The sequence below is a fragment of the Neolamprologus brichardi genome, chromosome 11 (genome assembly GCF_056152115.1).
Source record: "Neolamprologus brichardi isolate AB-2024 chromosome 11, ASM5615211v1, whole genome shotgun sequence".
NCBI lineage: Eukaryota > Metazoa > Chordata > Actinopteri > Cichliformes > Cichlidae > Neolamprologus > Neolamprologus brichardi.
The window spans coordinates 31,683,354-31,710,000 of NC_142114.1; the positions used below are offsets into that span (position 1 = coordinate 31,683,354).

The window sequence follows — 26,647 nt, forward strand, 5'->3', positions numbered from 1 at the left end:
AGGAAGATCCAGGGTTAGAAGATAATGAAAATATAGCTAATATTTAGAGCACATGTTACCCTTTCTCTGAAAAAGCACATCACCCACCAGAATCTGAACTATGTTCAAGTAGGTTCTCAGGCCTCCAGGACATGGTAGTCTGAGAAGCTTGGAAAGAAAGTGACTGGGCTTCTTGAAGTTTCTTGAATTTTCAGAATGTGAAACTGAAATAGAAGATGTGTCAGAGGACTACACATCTTTCATTTCAATTATGATGAAGACAAAGAATCAAGCAGGAAAGAGGAGTCAGCTGAGACAGAGAAGTATTTGCAGTAATGTGAGGAAACATTGATCTGGTCTTCTATCCTTCCCAGTGTCAGATGATGCATGAGTCTCTCATGTGCCTCAGAGAAAGACGATCTACCACAGTCCAAGCACATGTGCCAGGTCCCATACTCCTTCAGTTGCTTTTCTACTCGAGTACTGAAAGCATTACACACAGTGTATTCTGCTTGTATTCTGCCTTTGAATGTTTACATGCCAATGGATGCATCAGAGACCAAGTTGGGGTTCAGTAACTTGCCCAAGGACACCTTGGTAAGAACTCCAGACTAGAGCACACAGAGATTGAACCAACAACCATCCAATCAGCAGATGAGCTGCTCTGCAGCCAACTCAATGACAAAAAAGGAGGGACAACGAGAGAGGAAGAAAAATGGATCGAATGCAGCTGTAGGCGTATGTGGGTGTGTTGATTCTTACTGCCGTGCATCCAGTAGAGTCGCTACGGCCAGTTTATGACATCCTGAGTCTGGTAGAGAAGTTTTAAAGGTGACACAAGATTAATTATAGAAGCACAAAAAGGATATAATTTCTTGATAAAGACACAATAGATGATCATCGTTCATGACACAAACGTGCTCAAACGTGCTTGTGTCAAATATGGACACGTCTTTGTCCTCGTGAAAGTTTGCCTTTACTCAGACCCCATGCCCTGGTGTTCCCACCATGCCAAAATATAGAAAACTGTCAGGTAACGAGTTGGAATAAAGTTGAATAACCCTGAAACACAGAGATGATGATATTTTATACTTCTTGCTTTATAAACAGTCAAAGCAAACGGGGTCATTTTTGAGCCCAGAGGACAACAGATGTGATTATTTGCTGCCAGTAAAAAAACTTGAAGTAGTTTAAAAACAGCTTCCTAAATTAACTTTGACATAAAGCCGTCTGTGATCATCTGTTAAAGCAACCGACTCTGGTTGTGAAACGATAATCACGATAACTGATGATTTAATTTATTTTTTACCCGAAAACAAAGAAAAAATTCCTTTTTATGAGGTTTTTATCAGACTTAAATTTGAAATGGAATAAAAAAAATGTTTAAAAATGTTTGAATTAAGTTTTAATTAAAAGTGGGGGAAAAATCGACTTCATATTAATTAAGTATCAATCAAACCAGATGGGGACATTTTTGACCCCTGAGGACCACAGGTGTGATTATGTGCTGCCATATAAAATTTATAAATGCTTCAAAAAAAACTTTCTCACTAAAGTTCAACATACAGCACTCTGTAGTTAGTCAGATAGTCAAAATTATCTAAACAATTAAATATTTTATTTTCTCAATTTGTTTTTGCTCAAAAACACAGTGTATTTTTTATAAACAAGGTGTGGTGGCCCTAAAATGTAAAATGTTGGGTAAATTATGTGTTAATGTGTTGGTCTTAAGTAAAACTAAGATGTAACACTGAATTGATTGACAATTTATACTTTATACTTGAAAAAACAGTCAAATGAAGTGGGGACATTTTTGACCCCTGAGGACCACAGGTGTGATTATGTGCTGCCATTTAAAAAATTTAAATGGTTCAAAAAAAAAATTCTCACTGAAGTTCAACATACAGCACTCTGTAGTTAGTCAGATAGTCAAAATTATAGAAACAATTAAATATTTAATTTTCCTGTTTTATTTTCGCTTAAAAACAGGGTGTATTTTTTATAAACAAGGTGTGGTGGCCCTAAAATGTAAAATATTGGGTAAATTTTGTGTTAATGTGTTGGTCTTAAGTAAAACTAAGGTGTAACACTGACTTGATTGACAATTTATACTTTATACTTGAAAAAACAGTCAAATGAAGTGGGGACATTTTTGACCCCTGAGGACCACAGGTGTGATTATGTGCTGCCATTTAAAATTTATAAACGCTTGAAAAAAAACTTTCTCACTAAAGTTCAACATACAGCATTCTTTAGTTAGACAAATAGTCAAAATTAGCTAAACAATTAAATATTTTATTTTCTTGTTTTATTTCCACTTAAAAACACAGTGTACTTTATGTAAACAAGGTGTGGTGGCCCTAAAATGTAAAATGTTGGGTAAATTATGTGTTAGTGTGTTGGTCTTAAGTAAAACTAAGGTGTAACACTGAATTGATTGACAATTTATACTTTATATTTTAAAAAACAGTCAAATGAAGTGGGGACATTTTTGACCCCTGAGCACCCCAGGTGTGATTATGTGCTGCCATTTAAAAAATTTAAATGGTTCAAAAAAAAAATTCTCACTGAAGTTCAACATATAGCACTCTGTAGTTAGTCAGATAGTCAAAATTATCTAAACAATTAAATATTTAATTTTCTTGTTTTATTTTCGCTTAAAAACAGGGTGTATTTTTTGTAAACAAGGTGTGGTGGCCCTAAAATGTAAAATGTTGGGTAAATTTTGTGTTAATGTGTTGGTCTTAAGTAAAACTAAGATGTAACACTGAATTGATTGACAATTTATACTTTATACTTTAAAAAACACTCAAATGAAGTGGGGACATTTTTGACCCCTGATCACCCCAGGTGTATGAAAATCGGGAGGACATTATGAGGGTTAATTAAGTTATTGGGCTCAGCAACACACCTATTAACGTCCGTTTGAAACCGTTATCAACATTAACAGACTGACCTGGACTTAATAACAGGAGGGCATCATTTTAGTAAATTATTCTGGTGAGTATCAGCTGCGCTGGGTATGTAAATCGGGACATCCAGCTGCGGTGCTGATCCGACGCCACTCGTGCCAAAAATCAAATGTCACTTGATCAAGGAGCAAATCTGCATCAGATGAGATCAGCTGACTTTGCGTGTGCGTGCGCTGTGCACAGCGGTGTGTACTCTGTGTGTTAACAAGAAAAGCGCAGATAAGAAAGTGGTGTGCAAAAGCAGGGTAGTGACAGAATTGATGCGCATTATTGGTATTTGAAGCATGTGTACCTGCACATTAACACACGGGTACTGTGGACACGTGCTCTCGTCCACTCCCCGCAAAAAAATAGCAGCTGTGTGGCGTCTGTGGCGTCAGTGCTCTCATCGCATGCGATGGAGTAAACATCAAAAGCACAGCTTTATCAGACAGTTGCAGTTTAATGTTGGCTGACGAGTCTTCAACAACTGGATTTCTGGACATGCTGACGCTGTTGACGGGCACATTATTTGGGTGACTTTAACGAGGCCGTGTTTTATGAGGTGTCCATCTGAAAAAGGCTCGCCATGTCTTGCGATGAGTTGGGCGACCTCATAGCTGCTATTGGAGCCTTTTCCTGGACCTTTTGAGCACGAAAAAATTACTGTTGCTGACCCTGCAGGAGAGCTACCCTTTGCTTTAATTTCTGCTCTGGCTCAGCACCAGTGTAGGAGGCCTGATGTTTGGTTTCATAATGACGTCGTACATTATACTCTTTCATAACTGCCATAATTTCAGTGCAGATCAAACAGACACACCTCCCCTTGAAGTCATTGAAGAAATATTCACTCTCCCACCATGTCTGAAATTTTCTGCATTCACTTTCTACCTTTCGCTTCTTTGGCTCTGCCATGTTTAGTAACTAACTTGGGGTAAATTTCTTCTGTGATTGTCCTTTTTGGTGGAGCAACTGCCTCGATCGACAGCAGCTCCCCCTGGTGTTAAAACTAAGAAGTGCAATACACTCAAGCAAAAGTTGAAGTGCAGCCATATTCTATTCTATTTATAAAATTACTTGCGGGCCAATTAAAAATGGATCGCGGGCCGCAGTTGGCTCGCGGGCCGGAGTTTGGACACCCCTGCCATAGACCAAGTTGTAGTTTGGCATAGTAGTTAGTGCAGTTATTTGTGAGTTGCAGTCTGTGCAACCGTAATACATACATATATACGAGAATATTGGAAATGTTGTGTTGTGATAAATGTTAATGACAGGAAAAGGAATATAAGATAATTACATAATAAAAGAAAGAAATTGATTCATAGAAAACAAATTACTATAAATAACATTTACGATCTCATATTTAGCCATCTTAGAATCTGTTTCAGTTTGCTGAAAAGAGTCAACAGACTTTCCGTCTACAAACACACACAGGCTGCAAATTGCCACCACTCTCCTCCTAGAGACAGGTGACTCATTTTCCACCATTCAGTGTTCAGACATCATGAATATTTTCATCACGATGGCTTGGTAATCACAGATGTTTGTCAAGTCATCTGTTTTAAACAGTGAATAGCACATAGAGTATGCTACTGCACTTATTACTTCATTCAATACTCTATGTGCTATTCACTGTTTAAAACAGATGACTTGACAAACATCTGTGATTTCTGCGGGAAGAAGAGCATGAAACAACAAACGGGTAATGACATCATGACTGCTAACTGTTACGATCAATTCCCATAAATGAAATTTTAACATTGGGGTTTGTAATTATTTATTTTCTTACAGATTCAGTGAGAGATGTTTGCGTGGTTCCACCAGCTCTGCGTGAAAAGCCCAGAAGATGTTTATTTGTGTCGCTTGTACATCGTTGACACTGAAGGTCCACAGCAGCTGTTCTTATGGCAGATTGTTGAGAACACACATCTACACATATGGATGTTAAATTAAGTCTAAAAAAAGCAAATGGTCTCCAAAGTTTCTGTAGTTATACTCTGACTTATTTTGCAAATAAACTCTTTCGTGATAGCAACGCCAAGGTGCATTATTGATGGGGGGGGGGCACATTTTGGCAGCCGATGCCACACAGCCTGATAACATCTGTATCCTCCATAACTTTTGCTGTGAAGAAGAAATCGTCTCCAAAGTTTCTGCACTTATTAGTTTTACTGTGACTTATTTTGCAAACAAACTCTTTCGTGATCGCTTCGCTACAAAGTGTAAACAGAGCGTAAATTCACTGCAGAGCGACGTGTTTCCATGATCGCGTCTGGTTTTACAGTTTTATCGTATCAGTCTTTTTCCAGCAGCTTATTTCAGTGCACAGTTTAAGGCGCATTACACGTCACGAAGCTAATATTAAATTCATCGAGTCTGCTGTTCTCCAGCTTTTACTCTTTATTGCGTCGACTGCACATCAGTGACACGTAGGGCAAGTGGCTCCTCCTACTTTGCGCGCTCCCGTGAATGGGAAACAATTTTGACGGGGGTAACTACTTTGGCACAACACCGGGACCTACAACATCACGTGATCAAAAGCATCAGCATCCCAGTTCCTACAGCTGCAGGGCGCAGGTGTATCTGGACTGGGAGGAGACCTTCCTGTCCTCCTACAGGTCCCTGACACACCTGCACACCTTCACCGTGGGTTCGGAGTGTGGATGAGACTCCTCTCTCAGACTCGGCTTCATTAGAGCACTGTGGGAGATGCTGATGGAGGCTGGAGAGAGAATATCATCAGCAGAACCTCAGAGCTGCTGGTAACATCACTGAGCTTCACTCTTTTTCACCTTCATTCTGTTCTTCTGATCATGTTACGATGATGATGATGATGATGATGGTACTGGTGTGGGTATGTGTGTTTCTCCCGCCTCTAAAAACAAACTTGTCCCCGGCAGAGACAGGGCGCTCCGGGCGGAAGGCTCGCTGCGTTTGAACGGAGTCACGTGACTGTCGCGCCGGTTGAAACCGACGGAAAGCCGCACGAGGCTCCAGCTGCGGACCTGCGCGAACGAACGGATCAAACATCCAGCACCGAGTCCGGCTCCCCGGCTGCACACCCCCCGGTATGTCCGCTGCTGTCTGCGTGCTGAAGACCCGCTGCTTCCTCCGGCAGCTCCTCCCCGGCCTGCCCGCCGCCATGCACAGAAGCTACAGCCTGGATGTCTCCGCTCCGCTCCTCCGGACGCAGGGCTACGTGGACGGCCGCTGGATCTCCGCTGCCTCGGTGTTCCCCGTCCTAGATCCGGCCACCGGACAGGAGATAGCCCGGGTGTCGGACTGCGGCCCCGCGGAGGCCAAGCAGGCGGTGGACGCTGCGTACAAAGCGTTTCACTCCTGGAAGCAGTACACGGCCAAGGTAGGCTCGCTCTCACAGAACTCCACTTTAAAAACCGACTATTAAAATTAATCTCCCATTTCCGCCCTGAAAATTAAACGAAACAACCCAACGCTGGCATCTTCCCGACTGACAGAAGCCAGACATTTATTCGGATGTCATAAAATTCACCGGATACTACGATATGTGCAGGTTTCACTCTTTAAATTGGACTTCCTGCCCTCCGTAGTCAACTCAAAGCCTGGAACTCTTACGCACATGATTGATATTGACTGACGGAGTTTATCTCAGTGATGTTATACACACACGTCAGACTTTATTACGGCTAACACAGAAACCACCTGATTCAGGGATTTTCACACAAATCCAAAACTTTCTTTCATGGCCTTCTCCGCCCTCCGTACTCCACTAAAACTATAAATTTACCTTAAATGATAAATATTGACTGAGTATGGCGTCAAACAGCTTCCGTAAACATTAAATGTTTATTCGGTTAACTCATAATTCACAGAAATCCGTTTTTAGACTGAACCCAAACTTTAACAAGTGTCTTCCTGCTGCTGCGCCACTCGGAGCGGATGTGCGCAAACCAGAATAAAGTGATCAAAGGTGAAGATTCGCAGACATGTGAGCCGAGATGAGCAGCGTCCCTGAAACAGTCACAAAACAAAGGCTGCAGTAAGGAGACGCAGTTTCCCGCTAACAGCACACGCTACAAGTACGACGTGTTTGAACGGTTTGGTGGACAGCAGGTGTTTGATGCAGTTAAACTCAGGACCGGATGTGTCCTCTGGTCCTTCACGTTAAACTGTTTCACAGTATTTTCTCTGAAGTTTATAGATTTTTGTAAATGTGAGAATTGTTTGTGTATGGCTGATGAAACTAAAGTTCTCTCTCCGAGTCTCCATCAATGTGAGTGAAGCATGTTGGCGGGAACAGGTGCGAACGGTTAAATGTGACGATGGAGGCGTGCAGGTGACCCGTGCTGTGCTCTGATTGGTCGTCCTGCAGGAGAGGAGCGTCCTGCTAAGGAAATGGTTCGAGCTGATGACGCTGCACAAAGATGAGCTCGCCCAGCTGATCACGTTTGAATGTGTGAGTATGACACCTGAACATGCAGTACACGTCAGCAACCAGTGAGTACTTGTACTGCAGTACTTTTCAAATAAATACTTTAAAATGTTTGTTTTACAAAATGAGAAAACCTCAAGAAGTTTTTGTAAAAGTTTATTGTAACAAACACTCATCTTCATCCTGCTGCGCGTCTCTGCGTGTGCGTGCGTGTGTGTCTCTGCGTGCCTCTGCGTGTGCGTGCGTCTCTCTGCGTGCGTGTCTCTGCGTGCGTGTCTCTGCATGTGCGTGCGTGTCTGTGCGTGCGTGTCTGTGCGTGTGCGTGCGTCTCTCTGCGTGCGTGTCTCTGCGTGTGCGTGCGTGTCTCTGCGTGTGCGTGCGTGTCTGTGCGTGCGTGTCTCTGCGTGTGCGTGCGTGTCTCTGCGTCTGCGTGCGTGTCTCTGCATGTGCGTGCGTGTCTCTGCGTGTGCGTGCGTGTCTCTGCATGTGCGTGCGTGTCTGTGCGTGCGTGTCTCTGCGTGTGCGTGCGTGTCTGTGCGTGCGTGTCTCTGCGTGTGCGTGCGTGTCTCTGCGTGTGCGTGCGTGTCTGTGCGTGCGTGTCTCTGCGTGTGCGTGCGTGTCTCTGCGTCTGCGTGCGTCTGCGTGCGTGCGTGTGTGCGCGTGTGTTGCAGGGTAAACCGATGCGCGAGTCTCTCGGGGAGATCTCGTACTCCGCCTCCTTCCTCGAGTGGTTTTCTGAGGAGGCGCGGCGAGTTTACGGTGACATCGTGCCATCTCCAGTCAAAGACAGAAAGCTCCTCCTCCTGAAGCAGCCGGTGGGCGTGGCCTCCATCATCACACCGGTGAGCTGCTCGTTAATGAATTGATATCCCGTTGTCCAAGCTAGAATCGAGTTTAATCGATAACCCCTAATGAATGCGTCACATGACGTCCTGCAAAGGATTTGCTTTTGGTCGTTTCCAGTGGAACTTCCCCAGCGCCATGATCACCAGGAAGGTCGGCGCCGCGCTGGCTGCCGGCTGCACGGTGGTGGTTAAACCAGCTGAGGACACGCCGCTGTCGGCTCTCGCTCTGGCAGAGGTGAGTACGTCAAACATCTGGATAGGGGTCGGCACTTTGTTTCCTCGTGGGACACACATTGTTGAGTCACTTCCTGTGTTTTTTTTTCCCCCTCAGCTGGCGGAGCAGGCGGGCATCCCGGCAGGCGTGGTCAATGTGGTTCCGTGCTCCAGAGAGTCGACGCCCTCGGTCGGGCAGGTCCTCTGCACCGACCCTCTGGTGGCGAAAATCTCCTTCACTGGATCCACGGCAACCGGGAAGGTCAGAGTGCAGCGCCGCCTGCAGCGCCGCCTGCAGCGCCGCCTGCTGGCTGCGGGTAAGATCCACATAAAAAGCAGAAACTCTTCTTTAAAATAAAACTTCGGTTGCAGGTGTTGCTGAAAATGGCCGCTGACACCGTGAAGAAGGCATCTATGGAACTGGGTGGCCACGCCCCCTTCATTGTGTTTGACAGCGCAGACCTTGACAAAGCGGTGGGCGGAGCCATGGCATCCAAGTTCAGGAACTCAGGCCAGGTGAGGGCATCTCCTGCTGACCTGCTGAACGCCACCATTGTGCACACTAACGCTTCTTCTTCCTGCAGACGTGCGTGTGCTCGAACCGGTTTCTGGTCCAGAGCGCCGTCTACGACCGCTTCGTGGAAAAGTTGGGGCGAGCGATGGATGCCGAGCTGCGTCTGGGTCACGGCTCGGAGCCCGACACCACGCAGGGGCCGCTCATCAACGCCCGCGCCGCAGAGAAGGTAAACACCGATTCTTTCGTCCCCGTGACAGAACAGAGGAAACGACTCAGTGTTACAACATTTATTTATTTTATCCAATCAGAGAGCTGCACAGCCCAGACGCCAGTTACAGGATCTAACATTAGAATAACACCTGTGTCTCATACAGGTGTTATTCTGGTACTTTACACGTCACAGCTTCAATACAAACGTTGCTCATAGTTTCTCTTTTCTGTCGGACTTCCTGTTTTATTAACCTGCTGTGCAGCTCCACACTTCCTGTTTCAGTCTGTGGCCTCGTCTACAAACCTTCATTATTAAAATACATAAAACAATATAATAAGAAACTAAGGATATATTAATTACATGACACATTACTGCCGACGATAAATGACTGTTTGTTTAAAGACCGCACCAGCACGCCGCTGAACGCCGTCTCTGCCCCCCAGGTGCTACATCAGATTTCGGACGCCGTGTCCCGCGGGGCGAAGGTGGTAAAAGGCGGGAAGCGCCTCGATGGCTCCTTCATGGAGCCGACTCTGCTGGCCGACGTCACCGCCGACATGCTGTGCACGAAGGAGGAAACCTTTGGGCCGCTCGTGCCCGTCATCAGGCGAGTCCACACAGATGATCGAGGCGGGGTTAATCCCGGCTAGACGCAGATTCTCGTTTATTGTGACGCCGTCTGAGCTCGCCTGTGTCTGATCTGCAGGTTTAACACGGAGGAGGAGGCTCTGGCTATTGCTAACGCGACCAGCGTCGGGCTGGCAGGTGAGTGCACCTGCGTGCATGCAGCCGATTGGTTCCTAGACTGCAGATCGCTGATCGTGCATCGTCACAGACGTGTCGGTTTCTGAGCACTCAGAGCTGTGAATTAGCCTCATTATGCTTTTTCCCCGCCCCGTATGGACAAACCAGGAAGTGTGACAGGAAATCAGTTTAGCGACGTCTCGTCTCGATTCCAGCGTGGCCGACTTTAACGTCTGACCCTGGAGAAGAAAGGTTCACGTGGCGGTGCCTCGTCGTTCTAACCTCCTCCTTTGTTCTCAGGTTACTTCTACTCACAGGATGTGAGTCAGATCTGGCGGGTGGCGGAGGCGTTGGAGGTGGGGATGGTCGGCGTCAATGAGGGGCTGGTGTCCACGGCAGAGGCCGCGTTTGGTGGGGTGAAGGAATCCGGCTTGGGCCGCGAGGGCTCCAAGTACGGCGTCGACGAGTACCTGGAAGTGAAGTACGTGTGCTTTGGAGGCCTCAAACCGTGAGGAGGAAGAGGAGGAAGAGGAGGCGGGACGAAAGCTGCGACTCAGTGGAGGCGTCGGATTCTTTTATTAACACGTGATAACTCCTTCAATAAAGTTTGAATTCATGCAGGTTAAAAAACGTCCAACCAGGACTGTGAATCAGCTGTCGCTCCTCGCTTCTGATTGGCTGCTTATGCTTGTCATATTACACGATGGTCCCGCCCACCAAACTAAACACGAAACAAAGTTACGTGAAAAGCACAAAAGTTCACCATTACGAAGTAATTCAGCCTCGCCGTCAGAGCGCCGGCCTCCCTGCAGCACACGAACCATAAAGGTTGGTCAGTCGCTCGCCACACGGGCGTTTAAACTTATCTGAACCGCCTAAATTGAACTTAAATTAACTTAAATTACTTGAACTTAAATAATAACTAAACTAATAATAATAACTAAATTAATAACTTGAACTTAAATTAAACTGCCTAAACTCACACCAGTAGGAGGCGCTACTCAGTCTGTTTATCTGCCCTGTCTGCTGTGATTGGCTGGTTTTGCTATCAGTGTTAAGGGATTGTAAACTGAAGGGGAGGGGCTAACAAACCATTGAAAATGAATAAATGTGATGAAACTTGTTTTAAACATTATTTTCTTCAGCGAGCGTCCATAAAGCTTCCAGCACGAATCCTCCTGAATCGTGAAACTTGATTCATTCCTAAAGAAATTGTGCACGTGACGAGCGACGCGCCGACAGAGCGACAGCCGGGCGCCGCGTCGAGCCATGAAAACATGAACGGGTGCAAACCTGTCGGCTCGTCTACATGTGAAACGTTCTCGTAGCAGTTTAATACCTGGATGTTTGTCTCTGTAACTGTAGCTGATGGGGTCAAAGTTCACGTGTGCATTTTGTATTCTGACCACATTAAAGACGAGTTTGTGTAACTTCGAGCTGTGTTGGTGTTTCATGTCGGAGGTCACGTCCTTCGTCTCTGATTCACACGCTGCTTCTCGTTAGCCAACAAACGTTGATGAAGTTTAACCTGGCGGACGGCGTCTGTGACCCGGGCTTCTTTCCCGTCGCTGGGATCGGACGCCGTCGTCAGCTGACTCTGCCGTGTTTCCTGGTGAGCGCTCTGTTAGCTAACGAGCTCACAGCTGTGAATCGGGCACATGGCGGTGGTGTGATGCGATGCCTGACGTGCCCCGCCCTCTCGCTCTTATCTGTCCGAGCAGACACGCGTCCGTCCTCCAGGTCTCGAGTTCCTCGCGTCCTTTGAAATGGGACATGTTAGCATTCTCTGGAATTCTGGGTAATGTGGTCCCTCATACACGTCCCAGAATGCACCATCCTGCGTCTGCGAGAGGTCGGCCGCCCCGTCATCCGAAGGCGTCGCCGTTGCGGGCGGCTGTGGTGCTGATGCGGTTCCTGCTGCGGACCGGCCGGTCGCGGCTGAAGATGGTGTCCTGGTCGCTGTCCAGCTCCGACTCGGACATCATGAGGCTGGAGTTGTGCTCCGTGCTGCGGTGCTTGATACCTGCACAGGGGAAAGGTCAGCGGGGGTCAAGTCTCAGTTATTGAATAAAGATGGAGGACGGCCTCCCGCCGCTCCGGGGAAACGTCTGCTCTAAAGAACAGCGGGACGTTCCCAGGAACGTAGGAACAGTCAGGAAGCGGCTTCGTTTTGGTTCATGAAGACGACTCCGCTCTTACCTGAGGTCCCGGGGGTCGCTGCACTCAGTCACATGACCCAAGGTGGGAGAACGCATGGATCACCTGGGAAAGGACAACAGCGGTGAGCCACACCCTGGTCACGTGACAGCTGCAGAGTGAATCAGCGACCCCGCAGGACCGCCTCCAAGGTGACGACTAACTGAGCCGCAGTGAAACGACTTCAGGAACCAACAAGAACGCCGCCGCAGACCGACCCGGATTATGGCAATGTGACTCACTGAATTTGGGGCGGAGCTCCACCCTCTCCTGCTCGTCCATGTTGTCCAAGATGGTGTATTTGGTTTTCTTCCTCGCTTTGGTCTGTCGTCTCCTGGAAGCAGCAGAGACCAGTTCACACACAGAGACACACCTGGGATCAGTCTATCACCTGCAGCGGCGTCCTCACCTCTTACAGCAGCACATGAACGTCCAGCCGAGCGACAGGATGAGCACGACGAGCACGAAGCTGGTCAGGATGACGTACAGGACCCTCCACTCTGTCAGAGGAGCACAACGTGTGGAACGTCACCTGAATGTTTGCTGTGATGCGTACAGGTGCGTTTACAGGCGCGTTTACAGGCGCGTTTACAGGCGCGTTTACAGGCGCGTTTACAGGCGCGTTTACAGGCGCGCACAGGCTTCACTGCTCGTTTGGAGGCTTTAATCAAATCAATGTTAGTTTGAATAAAAAGAGCTCTCTCTCCCTCCGTGACCTCAGAGACCCGTTTACCATCAAATCTGTTTCCTTCTCTGATCACGCCGCTGCTGTTTCTTATTTTATTATGTAGTTCCAGTGTACAGCACTCAGCTGTGATTTAAAGTGTTTTATAAATAAAGGTGATGAATCAGTGACGACACTAACACGGTGTGGCGCACGCATCAGAATCACTTTCACAGCGGAACAAACAAATTCGCTGCAGTTACATTAATAATATGCGCATCTGCTGCAAAGCTGCAGCTGCGTGTAAGTCGACAGCCGTGTCGTGAAAAGTGCGAACACGTGGGCGGGTCTGTCACGCCCCAGTCCCGGGTTTCAGCACCGCTGTGCGGCTGTCGACTTACACGCAGCTGCAGCGTTTCGGCTACAACAACAACAGGACCCAGTTCTTTCTGTTTTAAGCCAGCGAGGCGCGATTGGGGATGCTGCTCAGGCCACGCCCCGCCACAGCTCTGCAGCCAGTAAGACAGAAAAGTATTAAACTCTCACTAAATGATGTTTCATCTCCGTTCACAAGTTTCTGGACTTTAAGACTGAACTTTGTTTCCATGTTTGTTTCACATCCTGTTCAACTTGTTGCTGCAGACGAATGAAGCAGTCGAGGGATGAACGTTACATTTTTGTTACATTTTTGTTACATTTTTGTTACAAAAGTTAAAGACTGAAGGATTCACTGTGAACGAGTTTGTAATGTAAACAAAGTTTTCTGTCATGTGAGGATGTAAACGTTTGAGACTCGCTGCCGTGACTGACGACCATAAATCACACTTTACCGCAGTTGCTCTCTCCGTCGCCAAGGTAACGACGAATCAGGTTCTCGGTCCAGAAGGGGTCGCAGGCACACTGCTTGGTGATTGGATCGCACTGACCACGCCCCGAACAGCTGAGCAGACACACTGAGGGAGAAACGGCGTGTTAAACCCAGACAAATGCCCCGCCCCTTTCAGGTGTCACAGGTGAGGCGCGCCCCGGCTGGACTCACAGACGGTGTCCACCCTCAGGACTCTGAACAGCAGGTAGTCGCTTTTCTCGAAGAGCAGCTGGCTGCGCAGCACGCCGACCAATCGGGAGGCAGAGAGGGGCCCCGAGGTGCCGTGCACGGAGAAGCGCAACACGGTGCTGCAAGCAGAGAATCACAGGTTATGGCGAGCCGGCACGTGAAGTGGCAATGCTGCGGTGCGTGCAGGTACCTGATGTGGGAGTGTCCCTGCAGCGCTCGCACGTGGAGGTCGCTGTCAAGGACGTGGATCAGAGCGGCGAGCTGTCGGACCACCGTGTCTCTCTGAGCCACGCTCACCTGAGACACCGACACCAGCATCTCCAGCTCCACCTGCTCGCCACCGCCGGGCTCTGCAGACACGTGGGACAACACATCCATGTCGGCACAAGCCCGCGTAACACAAAACGGGACGAACGGCGAGCTTCCAGCCTCACCTGGTCGCACCTCCACAGTGGCCGTGGCGGAGCCGGAGCGCCCCTGCGCGTTGGTCACCTTCAGCTGGAACAGGTAGGTGCCTTCGACCAGGTTGGCGAGGTAGAGCGAGGGCTGAGTGTCCGAGCCGTACAGTACGTCCTGGAACAAGCAAAGGTCAAAGGTCACTCCATCACACACACAGCGTGAGGTCGATCAGCCGTCACTGATTTGAAGCGTCACACTCATTCTTACGTAAACCGTCACGGCGCCGGTCAGAACTCACCCCGGCAGCAGGACTCTGGCTGTCTCGGATCCACAGGAAGTGGACCGCGGTCTGATCGGCGTTGGTCACCGAACCTCTGAGGACCAGAGAGTTGTTGGGCAGAGTGAGCGAGTGGCTGCCGCTGGCGTGGGCGACCGGAAGAAAGCTACTGGCTGGAGTTTGGAGGAAGCAGACGACCTTAGATCAGCGCGTTTGATTTAAACGAGTCTGACAGGAAGAGCTCCGCCTTCCATGAATAACACCGAGTCGCTCACCTTCTGGGACTTTGACGGTCAGCGAGGCGCTGTCTGTCGCCCCCTCCTGGTCAGCGACGGTCAGTCTGAAGGTGTAGCGCCCCGCCCGAACCCCTGAGGCCGTGGCGACGGGCTGATCGGCGTCGTCCAGCCTCAGCCCGGGAGGCCCGCTGGAAAACACGAAACCCGACCGAACAAATTTGATCTTTCAGTCACAGAAACACGAAAAGAGGCTCCAGACTTACCTGACCGCCTCCCAGCGGTAGCTGACGATGCCGCTGTCGTCACTGCTGCCGCTGCCGTTGAGCAGCAAGCGGCTCACCGGGAGAGACAGGCTCCTGTCGGGGCCCACGACGGCCACCGGACCGCGGTTTGACCCTCCCACCTGTGACGCTGAAGCTGGAAAAGTGAGAGGAGGTTTAAAGAGACGGCGTGAAGTCGGCGTGAAGCCACAGAAAGCATTAAACCCGTTGAGCTTACCTGCTGACTCAGTCGCCGTCGTAGCGTTAAAGCTGGCTGCTGACAAGGTTGGGGTAGTAAGGTCAGAGGTCACAGTCAGGTGGGTGGTGGAAGGTGGAGTTCCGGCTGCAGACTGAAGCAGCTTCACAGCGTCTGTGCGAGAAATGAAGGTGAAATTCTTCCTTTCATTTACCTGCTTCCTCACCTGGTCTCTCTGAGGTCACCTGTTTGTCTCTAAACTGAACTTTGACCTTCACACTGTCTCAGGTGAACACCACCCACTTATTAAAATGAGTCACCTCCACCCACCACAAAGTTTCTCCTGGGCAGTAAGTTCACGTTAAACCAGAGCGGGGCGTGTAGTATCTACAGTGACCAGCAGGGGGCGACTCCTCTGGCTGACATCAACTCAATAAAAATATTAAAAAAGATCAAATGTTGATCTAAACAAACATTTTTTAGTCATAAACTCACCTGACGTGGGTCTGCTGGTAGGTTCAGGAGCAGCTGGAGTGGCGGGTTTCACTGTGGTCGCTTCTACGGGGTTTCCAAGAGACACCAGCAGGGGTGGAGCTGCATGTGGAGGACAAGTTACTGTTGGTCAGAGGGACAGGACCTCTGAGGCTCTTCAGACACGTTTGCTAAAGTTTATCTGAACTGGAGTGAAGCTGCGACCTGACGGAGGTGCTTACCTGGGTTTGCTGTGGGGCTGCTGGGGGTGTGGCCTGGCTCTGAGCTGGTCTCGGGTCTCAGGGGTGGAGAGGTGGAGCTGCTCTGCGTCTGTAGGGAGAACAATGACAGGCTGCAGACTGGTCTCCATGGAGACAGGTATCATATGAGCTCACGCTCTGAACTCACTGATTCCTGTGGCGCCACCTCCGTCGGTCTCTTGGCCCCACCCTCCTCCCCCACGTCCGGGGCCGCGCTGCTCTCTGTCGGCCCCCTCTCTGGACCATCCTCAGCCTCTGATCGATTGAAGCTGCCCCCCCCTTTCAAAGGTGGCTGATTGGTCTCCTGTTCCGGGCTGGCTCCACCCCTCTCCTCCTGGCTGTCCTCTGAGTACTCGACATCCAGCATCCCGGGGTCCGGGAAGCCTCGATGTGGCGTGTCGAACAGGGAGAGATCTTTCAGGGCCTCCAAGTCGCCGGGCGCCTCAGACGAGCGCGAGAGGGGCCTCCAGCGCCCGCCGTACGGCTCCCCCCTCACCAGGGACTGAAGCACCAGCGTCTGCGGGGACGGGCGTCGCAGGAAGGCGAGGAACGAGTCGGCGCCGGGCGTCTGCCGGGGCTGGCAGTTCTCCCTCTGCTGGCAGCTCAGCACGTAGCAGCGGCCCTCGAACAGCCACGCCAGGTCGTAGCCGGGCAGGTCGCAGCACGCCGCCACGCACTGCGGCAGGGACGACACGCTGGGCACCCGCAGAATACCGCTGCTCTCGACCACGGGAGACACCACGGCCTCGGAGAAGGTCGCCCCCTGCCAGCACTGAGATGCCACTGCAGCTGCAAGAGAAACAGGTTTAATAAGATGCGAAGAGAGACGGCTTCACATTTTTCCTGATGAACTGCAGGCGTCCGCTCGCTGCAGACACCTGCAGCCTGCAGACGTCTGAGCTTTAAACTGCAAAGGGCAGAAGCTCAGCTTCACCATAAATGATGCTCCGCCCTCACAGATTAAGATGAAGTCAGCTGCTGCCCTTCTCTTTGTGTCTTTGCTGCACACTTATAATTGATCCTTTAGTTTTCCTCCATCACCAGAATAAGAGTACAGGCTGGCACGTTCAAAATTTCAGTTTAAATAAATGAATTAAAGTTAAACACAGTGTTGGTGAGTAACAGAGTACATGTGCCGCCGTTACGTATTTAAAATACAAAATATGAGTAACTGGATTCTGTTACAGTTACCGTTTAAAAAGGTGGTATTTAGAATACAGTTACTTTGTTGAAATAAATGGATTACACGGCGGTACTTCCCTGTTTCATATGTTCGGTGATGCCCTCTCTGTTTTTGGTTTCCACGCCGACGGAAACCCAAACCAAACACGCATTAAGAGGCTCTAATGTCTGTGTCTCAGTCTCACGGCCCAGGTCACCTCTACATGCTGCCGCATAATGACGGGAAGAAATATTATTGTTCAAAAAATGATTTTAATATGAAGGCAATAGCAGAGTGTTACAGGCATCGCCCTAAAGCATGTAGCCTGATGGTGTAGTCCGTGCTGCAGGGAGGATGGACCCGTGATGTGTCTGTGAGCGAGGGAGGGAGAAAAAGGAAAAGTACGAGCTGTCATCGAGCAGAAACGGGAGCTGGAAGCATGTAAATATAATAATAACCACTGCAGCCAAGAAGAGAGCCTGACGAGCCCAGTTGTAAGTAAGCTATTAAGACTCGACTGTACACCGTGTTCGTGTTTTCCTCTGAAACAATAAGTTCTGTTGGAGCAGCCTTTCAACGCCTCTCTCTGTCTCTGCTAGCAAAGTTGACCCAGACAACAAAGTAAAGCTAGTTTTCAGCTACGAGCCGACACAGAACCCACCGTATTAGCCAGAGGTCCCTTTACTACGGTTCGGAGCCGCTGACCTGTTTTATATACGCGTAGAATAGTTTCTATATGAGATCGCTGCAAAAAGTGCAGCCTTACCTAATGTCCACCTACTGTTACTCATTTATATTAAGATTTAAACATCTAGCTGGTGTTGGTGTGGAGAGTAACCTTCAGTAACAGTAATAAATCACAGCAATAGTACATTCATGTAGTTGTAAACAGCATGATAATATATTAAGTAATCCAAAGTATTCAGAATACGTTACAAAATACATTTTGGGGCATGTAATCTGTAATCTGTAGTGGAATACATTTTAAAAGTAACCTTCCCAACAGTTAAACAGTCCTGGGTATGACACGTTTAATCCATGCTGACATTTTTGACACGTCCACATTTGCAGGTTTCTAAATGGTTTTACCTTCCACCGCGTGGATCAGTAGCAGAAGCATGTTTTCCCACATGGTTGGTCCGTCAGCCTGAAACGATCGATCACAGCAGGTTAAAAAATCCTCGCTGCTCCTCACACACCTGACAGCAGTGACGTGGTCCTCCCTGCACGGTTTCAGCACCGTCACGGTGGACAGCGCCACCTGGGAGCCCCGCCCAGCAGCACGAAGCAGCCACGCTGTCACTGAAAACAAACGCAGCTTCGGCCCCGCGAGGCCACAACACCTCATTTGATATTAAAAAAATCTGCCCATGAAGCAAACACGTGCTTGTTTATCAGGAGCTAAAAGCGCAAAAATCACATCGCAGGCATCGCTCTGGCTGCCACGCTCCTCAGGGTACCATTCAGAAAATTACTAGTTTATGTTTCATTATTTATAAGTAAATAATAAGCTTCATTCATAAAAATTGAAGGGCCCAAATTAGTCATTCTTTAATTCGGCATAGGTTTAGGCCAGTAAACCCGAAACCTTGCGCTAAAAAATCAAACCGAGGCCGTTTGAGGGAACCTGATAAACAGGACGAGGCAGGAAAAAAGCACCACCACTTATAAACGAGCCGAATCGCAGCACGTAGTGAAAGAAAACGGAATTCACGTTAGTCATCTGATTTTTTTGTTCTGCTGAAAAAAAATCTTTAATTTTGCAGATTTTTAAATGTAGTTCTGCATGATGAAGGATAACCGCGCAGATTACGATGAGAATCCAGCACCTGCCGTCGCAGGTCGCTGTTTTTAACATTTTACTGCCCCAAGACAAAAGACGTCACAGTGTTCGCACGTTTCACTGATTACACCGTCCTCGCGCCGTTTGCGGGTTTTTTTTATGGAACCCGCAAACGGCGCGCGGGTTATTATTAACCTGGATGTAACGCACCTGACTCCTGCCGGCGCTCCGGGCCTCCCAGCAGGCCTCTCGGCTCCTCAGTGCTCCGCCCGGCCGGACCCCGTCAGCCCCGCGGGCCTCATACTGGACTCAGCGGTGGGGGTTCAACCACAAAGATTTACCTGCTCACACTGCGATGCTGAGAAAGCACAAGCGCCGTACAGTCCGAGAAAATCACACGCATACACATCCGGTCACACCTTTCAAAATAAAGCCTACAAATCCTAGTGTTTGAAATGAAACCGTTATATCAGCACCATGTCAGGGGAAATGAACAGGGAGCGAGCATACACTGGACTTTTTTATGGATATCTGCTTCATGTAACGCGATTTTAACACATTTATCTTTGTTTGAAAAGTTTTGTCCTTTACTGGAAATTTCAAAACCCAACTATGCTTTTATTTTGTCGGGAATAATGTGCGAGTTCCGTTGCGGATTAAATGAACTGCATTAATTTGCTCTTTGCCCTCCATTGTGTGCCTTTATTTTCTCTCCTGTGTGTTATTTATTCCTGCACAGTTGGCGTGGAGCAGAATGACAATAAAAATAAAATAAATTCTATTCTGTTCTATTCTTAAATTGTGTTAAGGCTGAAAGTTACCATTTGGGGCGTGGCCTCTGACTGACAGGCGGCGGCTCTGCTAGCTTCACCTGAACTGGACGTCTGAGCTTTTGACTATTTTTAATAACGTCATGTGACGATGCTGTGAGGTTCCGGAAGTCGGAGCTCCAGTTCAAAGAGAGATTCGCTAAAATGCTAACGTGGAAGTTTCATAACGGTCGAAATCCAGCAGCCGCGTCCAGCTGTGAAATATCACACCAAAATAATCATAAATCCGTAAATTTAATGTATTTGCAAACTCTGCTCACTTTTATTTGTTTTCTTAAAAAACATTTACAACTGAAATCACGAGCATTTATAAATTACAACAGCAAACACAATATCAGTTTAAATACGCCCGCCTGAGCTCTAACCACAGGCGGTCAGCTGGCTGTTAAAGACTCAAACGAGTTTAACCACAGTTTGAATTTCACGCCAGGCTCCGGGCGCTCGGCTGCAGCAGGAGCCAGGTCAGCGTGAGCGTGCTTTAGTCTCATAACACGTTACAGTGCCCCCCCCGTAAACCAAACACTCACATTTATTCAGCCATCTGCCCCCCGCATGCTTCTGCAAGCTGTCCAATCAGAGGAAAGCTGGCATCTTAAGAGACAGTAGCCAAAGCAGAGGGTGATTGAGGGGCTGAGCCCTGACACAGGAGGATTATTTTGAACTGTGAATCATGCAAAGCTGCTCCACGACACTAAAAATATGAAGCTGGAAATATCAGTGAGAAGTCGCCGGTTTGATTCCTGCTGCTGCTGAGATGCCCCAGAGCAAACTGTTAGCTTTGTGGGTCAGCTGACAGACCAGACGTGAAGGGCATCAGGTCACAAACTGAGCATGCTCCATAGCACTGCTGAGCATCTGGTTCAGGACAATCACACACGACCCAACAAAAACAGCCGTGCAGCGATCGTGGCCTCAAAAGGAAATATGACGTTTTTTGTTTTTTAATATTTAAAAAAAACTAATAAAAGATCTGCAGAGGCTCCACCCACTGCTTATCTGAACAACCAATGAGCTCTCAGATCAGGTCAGGTGTGTTACCCAGAATGCCGTGGGCACAGTGATGCGGCACTCTTGACTCCTGCTGCTCAAAATAAGCAGGGGTGCTATTTTTGACAGAAACCACACCAAGCTACTCAGAGCAGAGAACAGGAAGTCAGAAACAAGCCACATTTCAAAATAAAAGACCCCATGCAGGCTAAATGCTCCTGGTACAACTTGAAGACCCTCAGAGACGTGACGGAGCGATTCAGGATTCAAATCATCTGGATCTGCGGATTCCTCGGTCAGGCCTGAGCTGTCGAGGGTAGCTGCTGGTGCTCGCAGGGCGGACAGGAAGGAGAAGGCGACGCCTTCAAGGGGAACTTGTCTGTAAATTGGATCGTTTATTTCCTCTGACCTCGCTTGTCCCAAACCAGACACTCTGAGCTGACACCAGCGAAGCTTTCGAGCATCAACACACGACAGCGTGCATCCCTCCTCTTTCCTCTTCAGCCTTAACGCTGAGTCGCTGAGCTCCATCAAAAAGCTCTGCTCTGCATTCTGCCGCTGAAACAACCTGTTCATTACACCCTCTGCTTTATTAGAGCCATAAATATCTACACTTTGTTATAATACAGATTTCACATCACACAGCACTTCCCGAATGAGTGCGTCGGGCCTCCAGGTGAGTCTCCAGGTCCAAACACAGATGATGAGGGGAACTTCCTGTACTGCCATCTGGATTCTAGCAGGAAATAGTTCAAGCTTCATCGTGGAGGTCAGGCAGCGGGCGGTGGATGAGAGGATTACAGCCGTGTGTGTGGGAGGTTATTCTACTCGTTATGATCGTGATCTTTGTCGCCGGTCAGGTTTTACAGGTGACCGTTGTTGTACTTGCTAACTCGCTCTCCGAGACTTTCACTCCGCCTCCGTGGAAGCTCGTGTCAGGTCACCTGCTTCAGTCGTGCTTCTCCGGGTCGGCTTCGCTGACGTGCACCAGCACCACAAAGCTGCAGAGGGAATCCAGCGGTGACTGGAGGATCTGAGAGGTCCTAACCTTGGCCTCTGCGGTCACATGGAAAGACTCAAACTGCAGCTTCATTGTGACGGGCCGACTCCCAGCACCATGAGTCGTTCAAAAACACTAATAAAAAACGTCTGAAAGTTCTCAACCACGCTTTAAAAACAAACTGTGAGGCTCGCCCGTGACCATGCAGCGCATCTTTAAATCAGCCCAGCCCGAGCTTCTGACGAGCCCTCGCCTTCGACGCTGCACCAATCACGGCTCAGAATGCTGCTGAGAGAAGTGCGTCCCTTTTGTCTCCTGCTGCCGGATCTACTTTCAGGATCGTTGATGGAGCCGTAAAGCGTCTGGATTCACACCGACGAGGCAAAAGAAGGACAGGACAGGAAGGAGTGCGGCACTCCGACCTCCACCTGGAGGCAGCAGAGAGGTGAAGAACACGAGCAGGTGAAGGCAGCGGGGATCCGAAGGCTCGCCGTTTTCCCCTCACAGGGATGAACGAGCGCGGGGGAAGTCACCAGGACCCGTTTCAGCATTCAAGAGGCGGGTGGAAGCTGCGTCTGCAGTCGATGGCCTTCGGGCTGGGAGGCTGTGCTCGCTTCTTCCGCAGCTCCTCCCGACCCAGAGTACCGCTGAGCCGAGAGTACGCCGCCTTGTACTTCTTATCGAACGCCGCTGTAAGAGAGAGAGGAGGAGGAGTTATCATCGAACAGCTGACCTCAAAGATGACGAAGGTTAAAATCTGCGAGTCTGTGATTGAACTACAGACCACACCCATGTAAAGGAACAGCCGTCAAAGTCGTGTGCTTCCTCTGATTCAACACTGTTTGACCAGTTACTCTGTTCTGCTGGGAGCAGTCTCCACACGTCAGCACCAACATGTCTGCTGACGGTGCCGTGAGCGACTCTGCAGTCATACTGCAGAGTGACACGACAGGAGGATGGACCTGAGCGATCTTCAGGCCCCGCAGGGCCTCATGGCTCTTACTCCCTGATACCCTCTCTTCACCTTCCACAGGACACGTGTAACACATGTGTCCCATACCATAACACTAGGGGAAACCAGTGGGAAAACCTAAGAAAACATCACCAAACACTAGGGAAAACAAGTGGGAAACACTAGGGAAAACAAGTGCAAGTCACTTCCTTTGACTTCACAAAACATGTCTGAAAAGTTAGCAAAAATGCTAATGCTAAGCTAGCCCAATGCTAAGCTACCACCACAGGAAACAGTAGGGACTCACTTCCCTTTACTCTAGGAAGCACATCAGAGAAGTTAGCAAAAATGCTAATGCTAAGCTAGCCCAATGCTAAGCTAGCCCAATGATAGCAGTCAAAATCAATATTTAATCGGTGTGCAACTTTGCCAAAACAATGTGGGACTCTGTAGTTTTCTCTGGTCCCCTCCCCAATCAGACCAGGAGTGACATGTTTAGCCGCATGTTCTCCTTAAATTGCTGGCTGTCTGAGTGGTGTCCCAGAAACGATGTGGGCTTCATAGATAATTGGCAAACCTTCTGGAGGAAACCTGGTCTTGTTAGGAGAGATGGCATCCATCCCACTTTGGATGGAGAAGCTCTCATTTCTAGAAATATGGACAAATTTATTAAACCCCTCAAAATATGACTATCCAGAGTTGGGACCAGGAAGCAGAGTTGCAGTCTTACACGCCTCTCTGCAGCTTCTCTCCTCCTGCTACCCCCCCCAAAAACCCATCTCCATAGAGACTGTGTCAGCTCCCAAACAGACAAAAAACAAACTAAAAACCAGCAACAAACAACTTAAACATAAACAATCACAAAGAAAGAACGATACAGTATCCACATCTGAACCAAAGAGTAAAACAGTGAAATGTGGATTATTAAATATTAGGTCTCTCTCCTCCAAGTCTCTGTTAGTACATGACTTGATAATTGATCAACAAATTGATTTACTCTGCCTTACAGAAACCTGGTTGCAGCAGGATGATTATGTTAGCTTAAATGAATCAACACCCCCGAGTCATTCTAACTACCAGAAACCTCGAAGCACAGGCCGAGGGGGAGGTGTGGCAGCAATTTTTCACACCAGCCTATTAATCAACCAAAGACCCAGACAGACTTTTAATTCATTTGAAAGCGTGATGCTTAGCCTCGTCCACCCCAGCTGTGAAACTCAGAAACCAGTCTTACTTGTTATCATCTATCATCCACCTGGGCCTTACACAGAGTTTCTCTCTGATTTCTCAGACTTTCCCAGCTCTATCTGTCCATGAAGCCAGATAACACACACCAATGAGTTAAACTGCAGGAATGTCTCAAAGACATAAAGACCTGGATGGTCGCTAACTTTCTGCTTCTTAATTCAGATCAAACTAAGGTTATTGTGCTCTTGTTGGTTTTTCTCTGTATCTATTATTGTACGATCTACTGTACAACATGAAGCGCCTTGAGGCGACTGTTGTTGTGATTTGGCGCTGTATAAATAAAGTTAAATTGAATTGATTGTGTGGCGATCATCTGAAACCAGGCTACACCTCCTGATGACGTGTTAGGAGATTAAATGGTGGAGAGTTAGCACCATCAATTTAGTGATGGGTGGGTGGATGGATGCATGTATTGGTGGATGGATGAGTGGATTGGGTGGATGGACGGGCGGACAGCCTTGACCTTTGACCTCCAAAATCTAAACATTTCTTCCTTTGGTCCATAATTTATTTACAGATATCAGCTTCACAGGAAACGCCCACAAACACGAATGCAGAACATGCTAATAACAATGCTAGCTGCTAGCCTGTGGCGTGGAGTCTTACCGACGTGATCTTTGCCCATAGCTGCCAGCGTGAGGAAGAGGAACTCTCTGTACAGACTCCTGCCAGACACAGAAAACACAAAATTCACTCCACGAACAGACGGCGGTAACGACACATCAAAGTAAAACCTCAGCTGAGTCGCGCTGCTGCCTGTCTCGTTTCACAAACGTCTGCCTGCCGGCTCACCTCTGGATCCTGGGGGTTCCCGGCTGTTTGGCCAGCGTGTCCAGGAAGAGCGTGACGGCCTTGTGCACCTCATTCATGCCCACCCACCGCAGCACCTCCTCCAGGAAGGACAGGGTGAACGGGTGGTTGTGCCTCCGCCAGCTGTAGCTTCTCATCAGGACGCCACCTGTTGGAAGGAAAGAAGGATGGCGGCTTAAATGCTTGAATGTTAAAAAGTCAACAACTCAACAATAAACGTGTGTTCATCTCACTGTGGATCCTCCAGAGGACGTAGAGGGGGGGCCACTGGTCTGTGTCGGGGGTCAGGGTGTCCCACAGGAGTCTCACCCTCACTGCCGAGTTCTCCGACTGGGAAACACAAACGACGAGAGTCAGCCAGGGTTCAGCGTGCTGTTGGCGCCTTTTAATGACATCATCTGACCGATAACATGGCTGCTGTGAGGTCACCGCGGCGTGAGGTTTTATTGGGATGTTACTGATTAGCGTCTTTGTGAAGCTCAGTACAGTCTGATGCAGACAGAAAAGCCACGCTGGTGGTGGACGTGATGCCAAAGTGGCTTCAAATTCAGCATCGAACCCCAGCCGGCACATCCCCGCAGCGCCGAGCCGACCCCACATTCACCAAAGTCGACCTCATTTTGCCCTTTTTGTTTTTCTCTCCTCTTGGACACGCCCACCTGGCTGCCATCACTTCACCTAACTGTGTTACCTGTGAGAACTGGCTGACCAGCGGCGAGGCTCGGACCAGCTGCAGCAGGTTGCTGGGCAGGCCGAGGCGCTGGAAGTACCACACCAGGTTCCAGAAGATGATGGAGTGGTTGTCCAGGAACTGAGGCTGGGCCAGCACCGCCTCGCCTTCGTTCTCCAGCAGACTCTCCAGCTCCTTCCTCAGAACCAGAGGGCTCAGGTAGGCCACGGTCACCTGGGGAACTCCGCCCGCCGACGAACCCTGATGGAGGGGGTGGAGTCTGTGAGCGAGATGTCCGGTGAGGATGATGTGTGAGAGAAACGGCTTCGCGGAGCATTACCGTGGTGGTCCTGCTGGTCTCGGAGTAGCTGCTGGTCTCGGAGCTGGAGTCCTCGCTCAGCCCGTTACACTGGGGTCGCAGGGACGCCTCGTGACCACTGGGGGGCCTCACGGCGCTCTCCACCTCGTCCTCCAGGTTCCAGTTGCAGCGGTCCGCACTGACAAGGCAAAGAAACACCTGTCAATGCGGCATAAACGATCTATGCTTCTGGAGTTTGACCACCAGCTGCAGGAACACCTCTGGCTACGCCGCAGCAACACGCTAAACCAGCCGTGCTCGTACCTGCTGACGGGTCCAAGGTCGCAGATCTCGGCGTTCAGGAAGGGAACAAAGGAGGAGCTGCAGAACGGACAGGAGGAGTTCAGGTTGGAGTCGTCCGATGTCCAGCCCGCCATGATCTCCTCGTCGTAAACCAGCGAGTTGCAGCTACGACAAAGCGAGCAGCTGGACATCAACACCTGGACACACGGGGGGGGGGGGGGGGGGGGGGACTCAGGTTAACCAACAGGACCGGTTGCTGCAGCGTTCCTAAAAACACTCCATTTACCTCTATTCCCGCCCCCTCCTGGTTGGCGTCCCAGGACCGGCGTAGAGGATACGCAGGACTCGGCACATCCATCAAGTCGAGGTCGCTTCCTACAGACAGCGAGCTCTGAGAAGACAGGAAGTAGATTAGTGACAGACTCTGTTAACACCTGCGAGGAGCAAAAACAACATGGATCCGACACTAGTAAAGTCTTTTCTCCATAAAGAGTCAGAGCGCACGAGCAAACGCGACGACGGCGCCGTTACCTCTGATGTGGCGTTGACCAGCTTCTCCTTTGCTTTCAGGAGCGTTTCGGCCACTTGACCTTTCCTCGACGTCCTCTGGTCCGACACTCTTCGTCCGATCACTCCTCCTCCTCCCGCTCCTCCCCCTCCTCCCGGGCGCCGGTCGCCCACGCTGGCGGCTCGTCGCACGGACGCTCGGTGTTTGGT

General features: G+C 49.3%; 3 protein-coding genes across 5 annotated transcripts in view; 1 reads left to right on the forward strand and 2 right to left on the reverse strand.

Moving 5' to 3' along the window:
- The first annotated feature begins 5,830 nt into the window (after positions 1 to 5,830).
- On the forward strand, positions 5,831 to 11,307 carry aldh5a1 (aldehyde dehydrogenase 5 family, member A1 (succinate-semialdehyde dehydrogenase)). The gene is made up of 10 exons (XM_087848600.1): positions 5,831 to 6,291; positions 7,282 to 7,365; positions 8,013 to 8,183; positions 8,305 to 8,421; positions 8,518 to 8,661; positions 8,772 to 8,915; positions 8,984 to 9,142; positions 9,571 to 9,734; positions 9,834 to 9,892; positions 10,172 to 11,307. The coding sequence occupies exons 1-10, from the start codon at positions 6,001 to 6,003 to the stop codon at positions 10,381 to 10,383; spliced, it is 1,545 nt and encodes a 514-aa protein (XP_087704726.1). The 5' UTR covers positions 5,831 to 6,000; the 3' UTR covers positions 10,384 to 11,307.
- On the reverse strand, positions 9,478 to 19,212 carry kiaa0319 (KIAA0319 ortholog). Of its 2 annotated transcripts, XM_006805583.3 has the most exons (16): positions 19,043 to 19,212; positions 18,139 to 18,196; positions 16,036 to 16,676; positions 15,870 to 15,957; positions 15,652 to 15,750; positions 15,199 to 15,330; positions 14,964 to 15,117; positions 14,740 to 14,888; positions 14,486 to 14,637; positions 14,223 to 14,361; positions 13,979 to 14,138; positions 13,771 to 13,907; positions 13,562 to 13,684; positions 12,477 to 12,567; positions 12,310 to 12,401; positions 9,478 to 11,894 (listed from the first exon to the last, which is right to left on the reverse strand). In XM_006805583.3, the coding sequence occupies exons 2-16, from the start codon at positions 18,179 to 18,181 to the stop codon at positions 11,737 to 11,739; spliced, it is 2,358 nt and encodes a 785-aa protein (XP_006805646.3). In that variant the 5' UTR covers positions 18,182 to 18,196; positions 19,043 to 19,212; the 3' UTR covers positions 9,478 to 11,736. The 2 variants fall into 2 exon arrangements, with proteins under 2 accessions (XP_006805646.3, XP_087704725.1); XM_087848599.1 differs by lacking the exon at positions 19,043 to 19,212 and having other exon boundaries at positions 13,979 to 14,361; positions 18,139 to 18,526.
- Positions 19,213 to 19,877: 665 nt separating this feature from the next.
- The window catches only part of dennd4b (DENN/MADD domain containing 4B), a 28,702-nt gene continuing 21,932 nt past the window's right edge, over positions 19,878 to 26,647 (reverse strand). For both annotated transcript variants that reach the window (XM_087848602.1, XM_087848601.1), the window contains 9 exons: positions 26,462 to 26,647; positions 26,217 to 26,321; positions 25,952 to 26,127; positions 25,670 to 25,826; positions 25,351 to 25,590; positions 24,893 to 24,989; positions 24,642 to 24,807; positions 24,456 to 24,514; positions 19,878 to 22,339 (listed from right to left, as the gene is read on the reverse strand). The exon at positions 26,462 to 26,647 is cut by the window's right edge. In XM_087848602.1, coding sequence (XP_087704728.1) covers positions 22,194 to 22,339; positions 24,456 to 24,514; positions 24,642 to 24,807; positions 24,893 to 24,989; positions 25,351 to 25,590; positions 25,670 to 25,826; positions 25,952 to 26,127; positions 26,217 to 26,321; positions 26,462 to 26,647 — 1,332 coding nt within the window. In that variant the 3' untranslated portion in view covers positions 19,878 to 22,193. The remainder of the gene's footprint in view (positions 22,340 to 24,455; positions 24,515 to 24,641; positions 24,808 to 24,892; positions 24,990 to 25,350; positions 25,591 to 25,669; positions 25,827 to 25,951; positions 26,128 to 26,216; positions 26,322 to 26,461) is intronic.

Excerpts from the sequence above, each read along its gene's own strand:
- kiaa0319 (XM_087848599.1), bottom strand. The coding sequence starts at position 18,397 with ATGAGGTGTTGTGGCCTCGCGGGGCCGAAGCTGCGTTTGTTTTCAGTG. Across the intron at positions 15,331-15,651 it reads TACCAGCAGACCCACGTCAG|ACGCTGTGAAGCTGCTTCAG; the intron begins GTGAGTTTATGA and ends TTTCTCGCACAG. Across the intron at positions 14,638-14,739 it reads GACCGTCAAAGTCCCAGAAG|CCAGTAGCTTTCTTCCGGTC; the intron begins GTGAGCGACTCG and ends TCCAAACTCCAG.
- aldh5a1 (XM_087848600.1), top strand. The coding sequence starts at position 6,001 with ATGTCCGCTGCTGTCTGCGTGCTGAAGACCCGCTGCTTCCTCCGGCAG. Across the intron at positions 8,916-8,983 it reads AGTTCAGGAACTCAGGCCAG|ACGTGCGTGTGCTCGAACCG; the intron begins GTGAGGGCATCT and ends TTCTTCCTGCAG. Across the intron at positions 9,893-10,171 it reads GACCAGCGTCGGGCTGGCAG|GTTACTTCTACTCACAGGAT; the intron begins GTGAGTGCACCT and ends CTTTGTTCTCAG.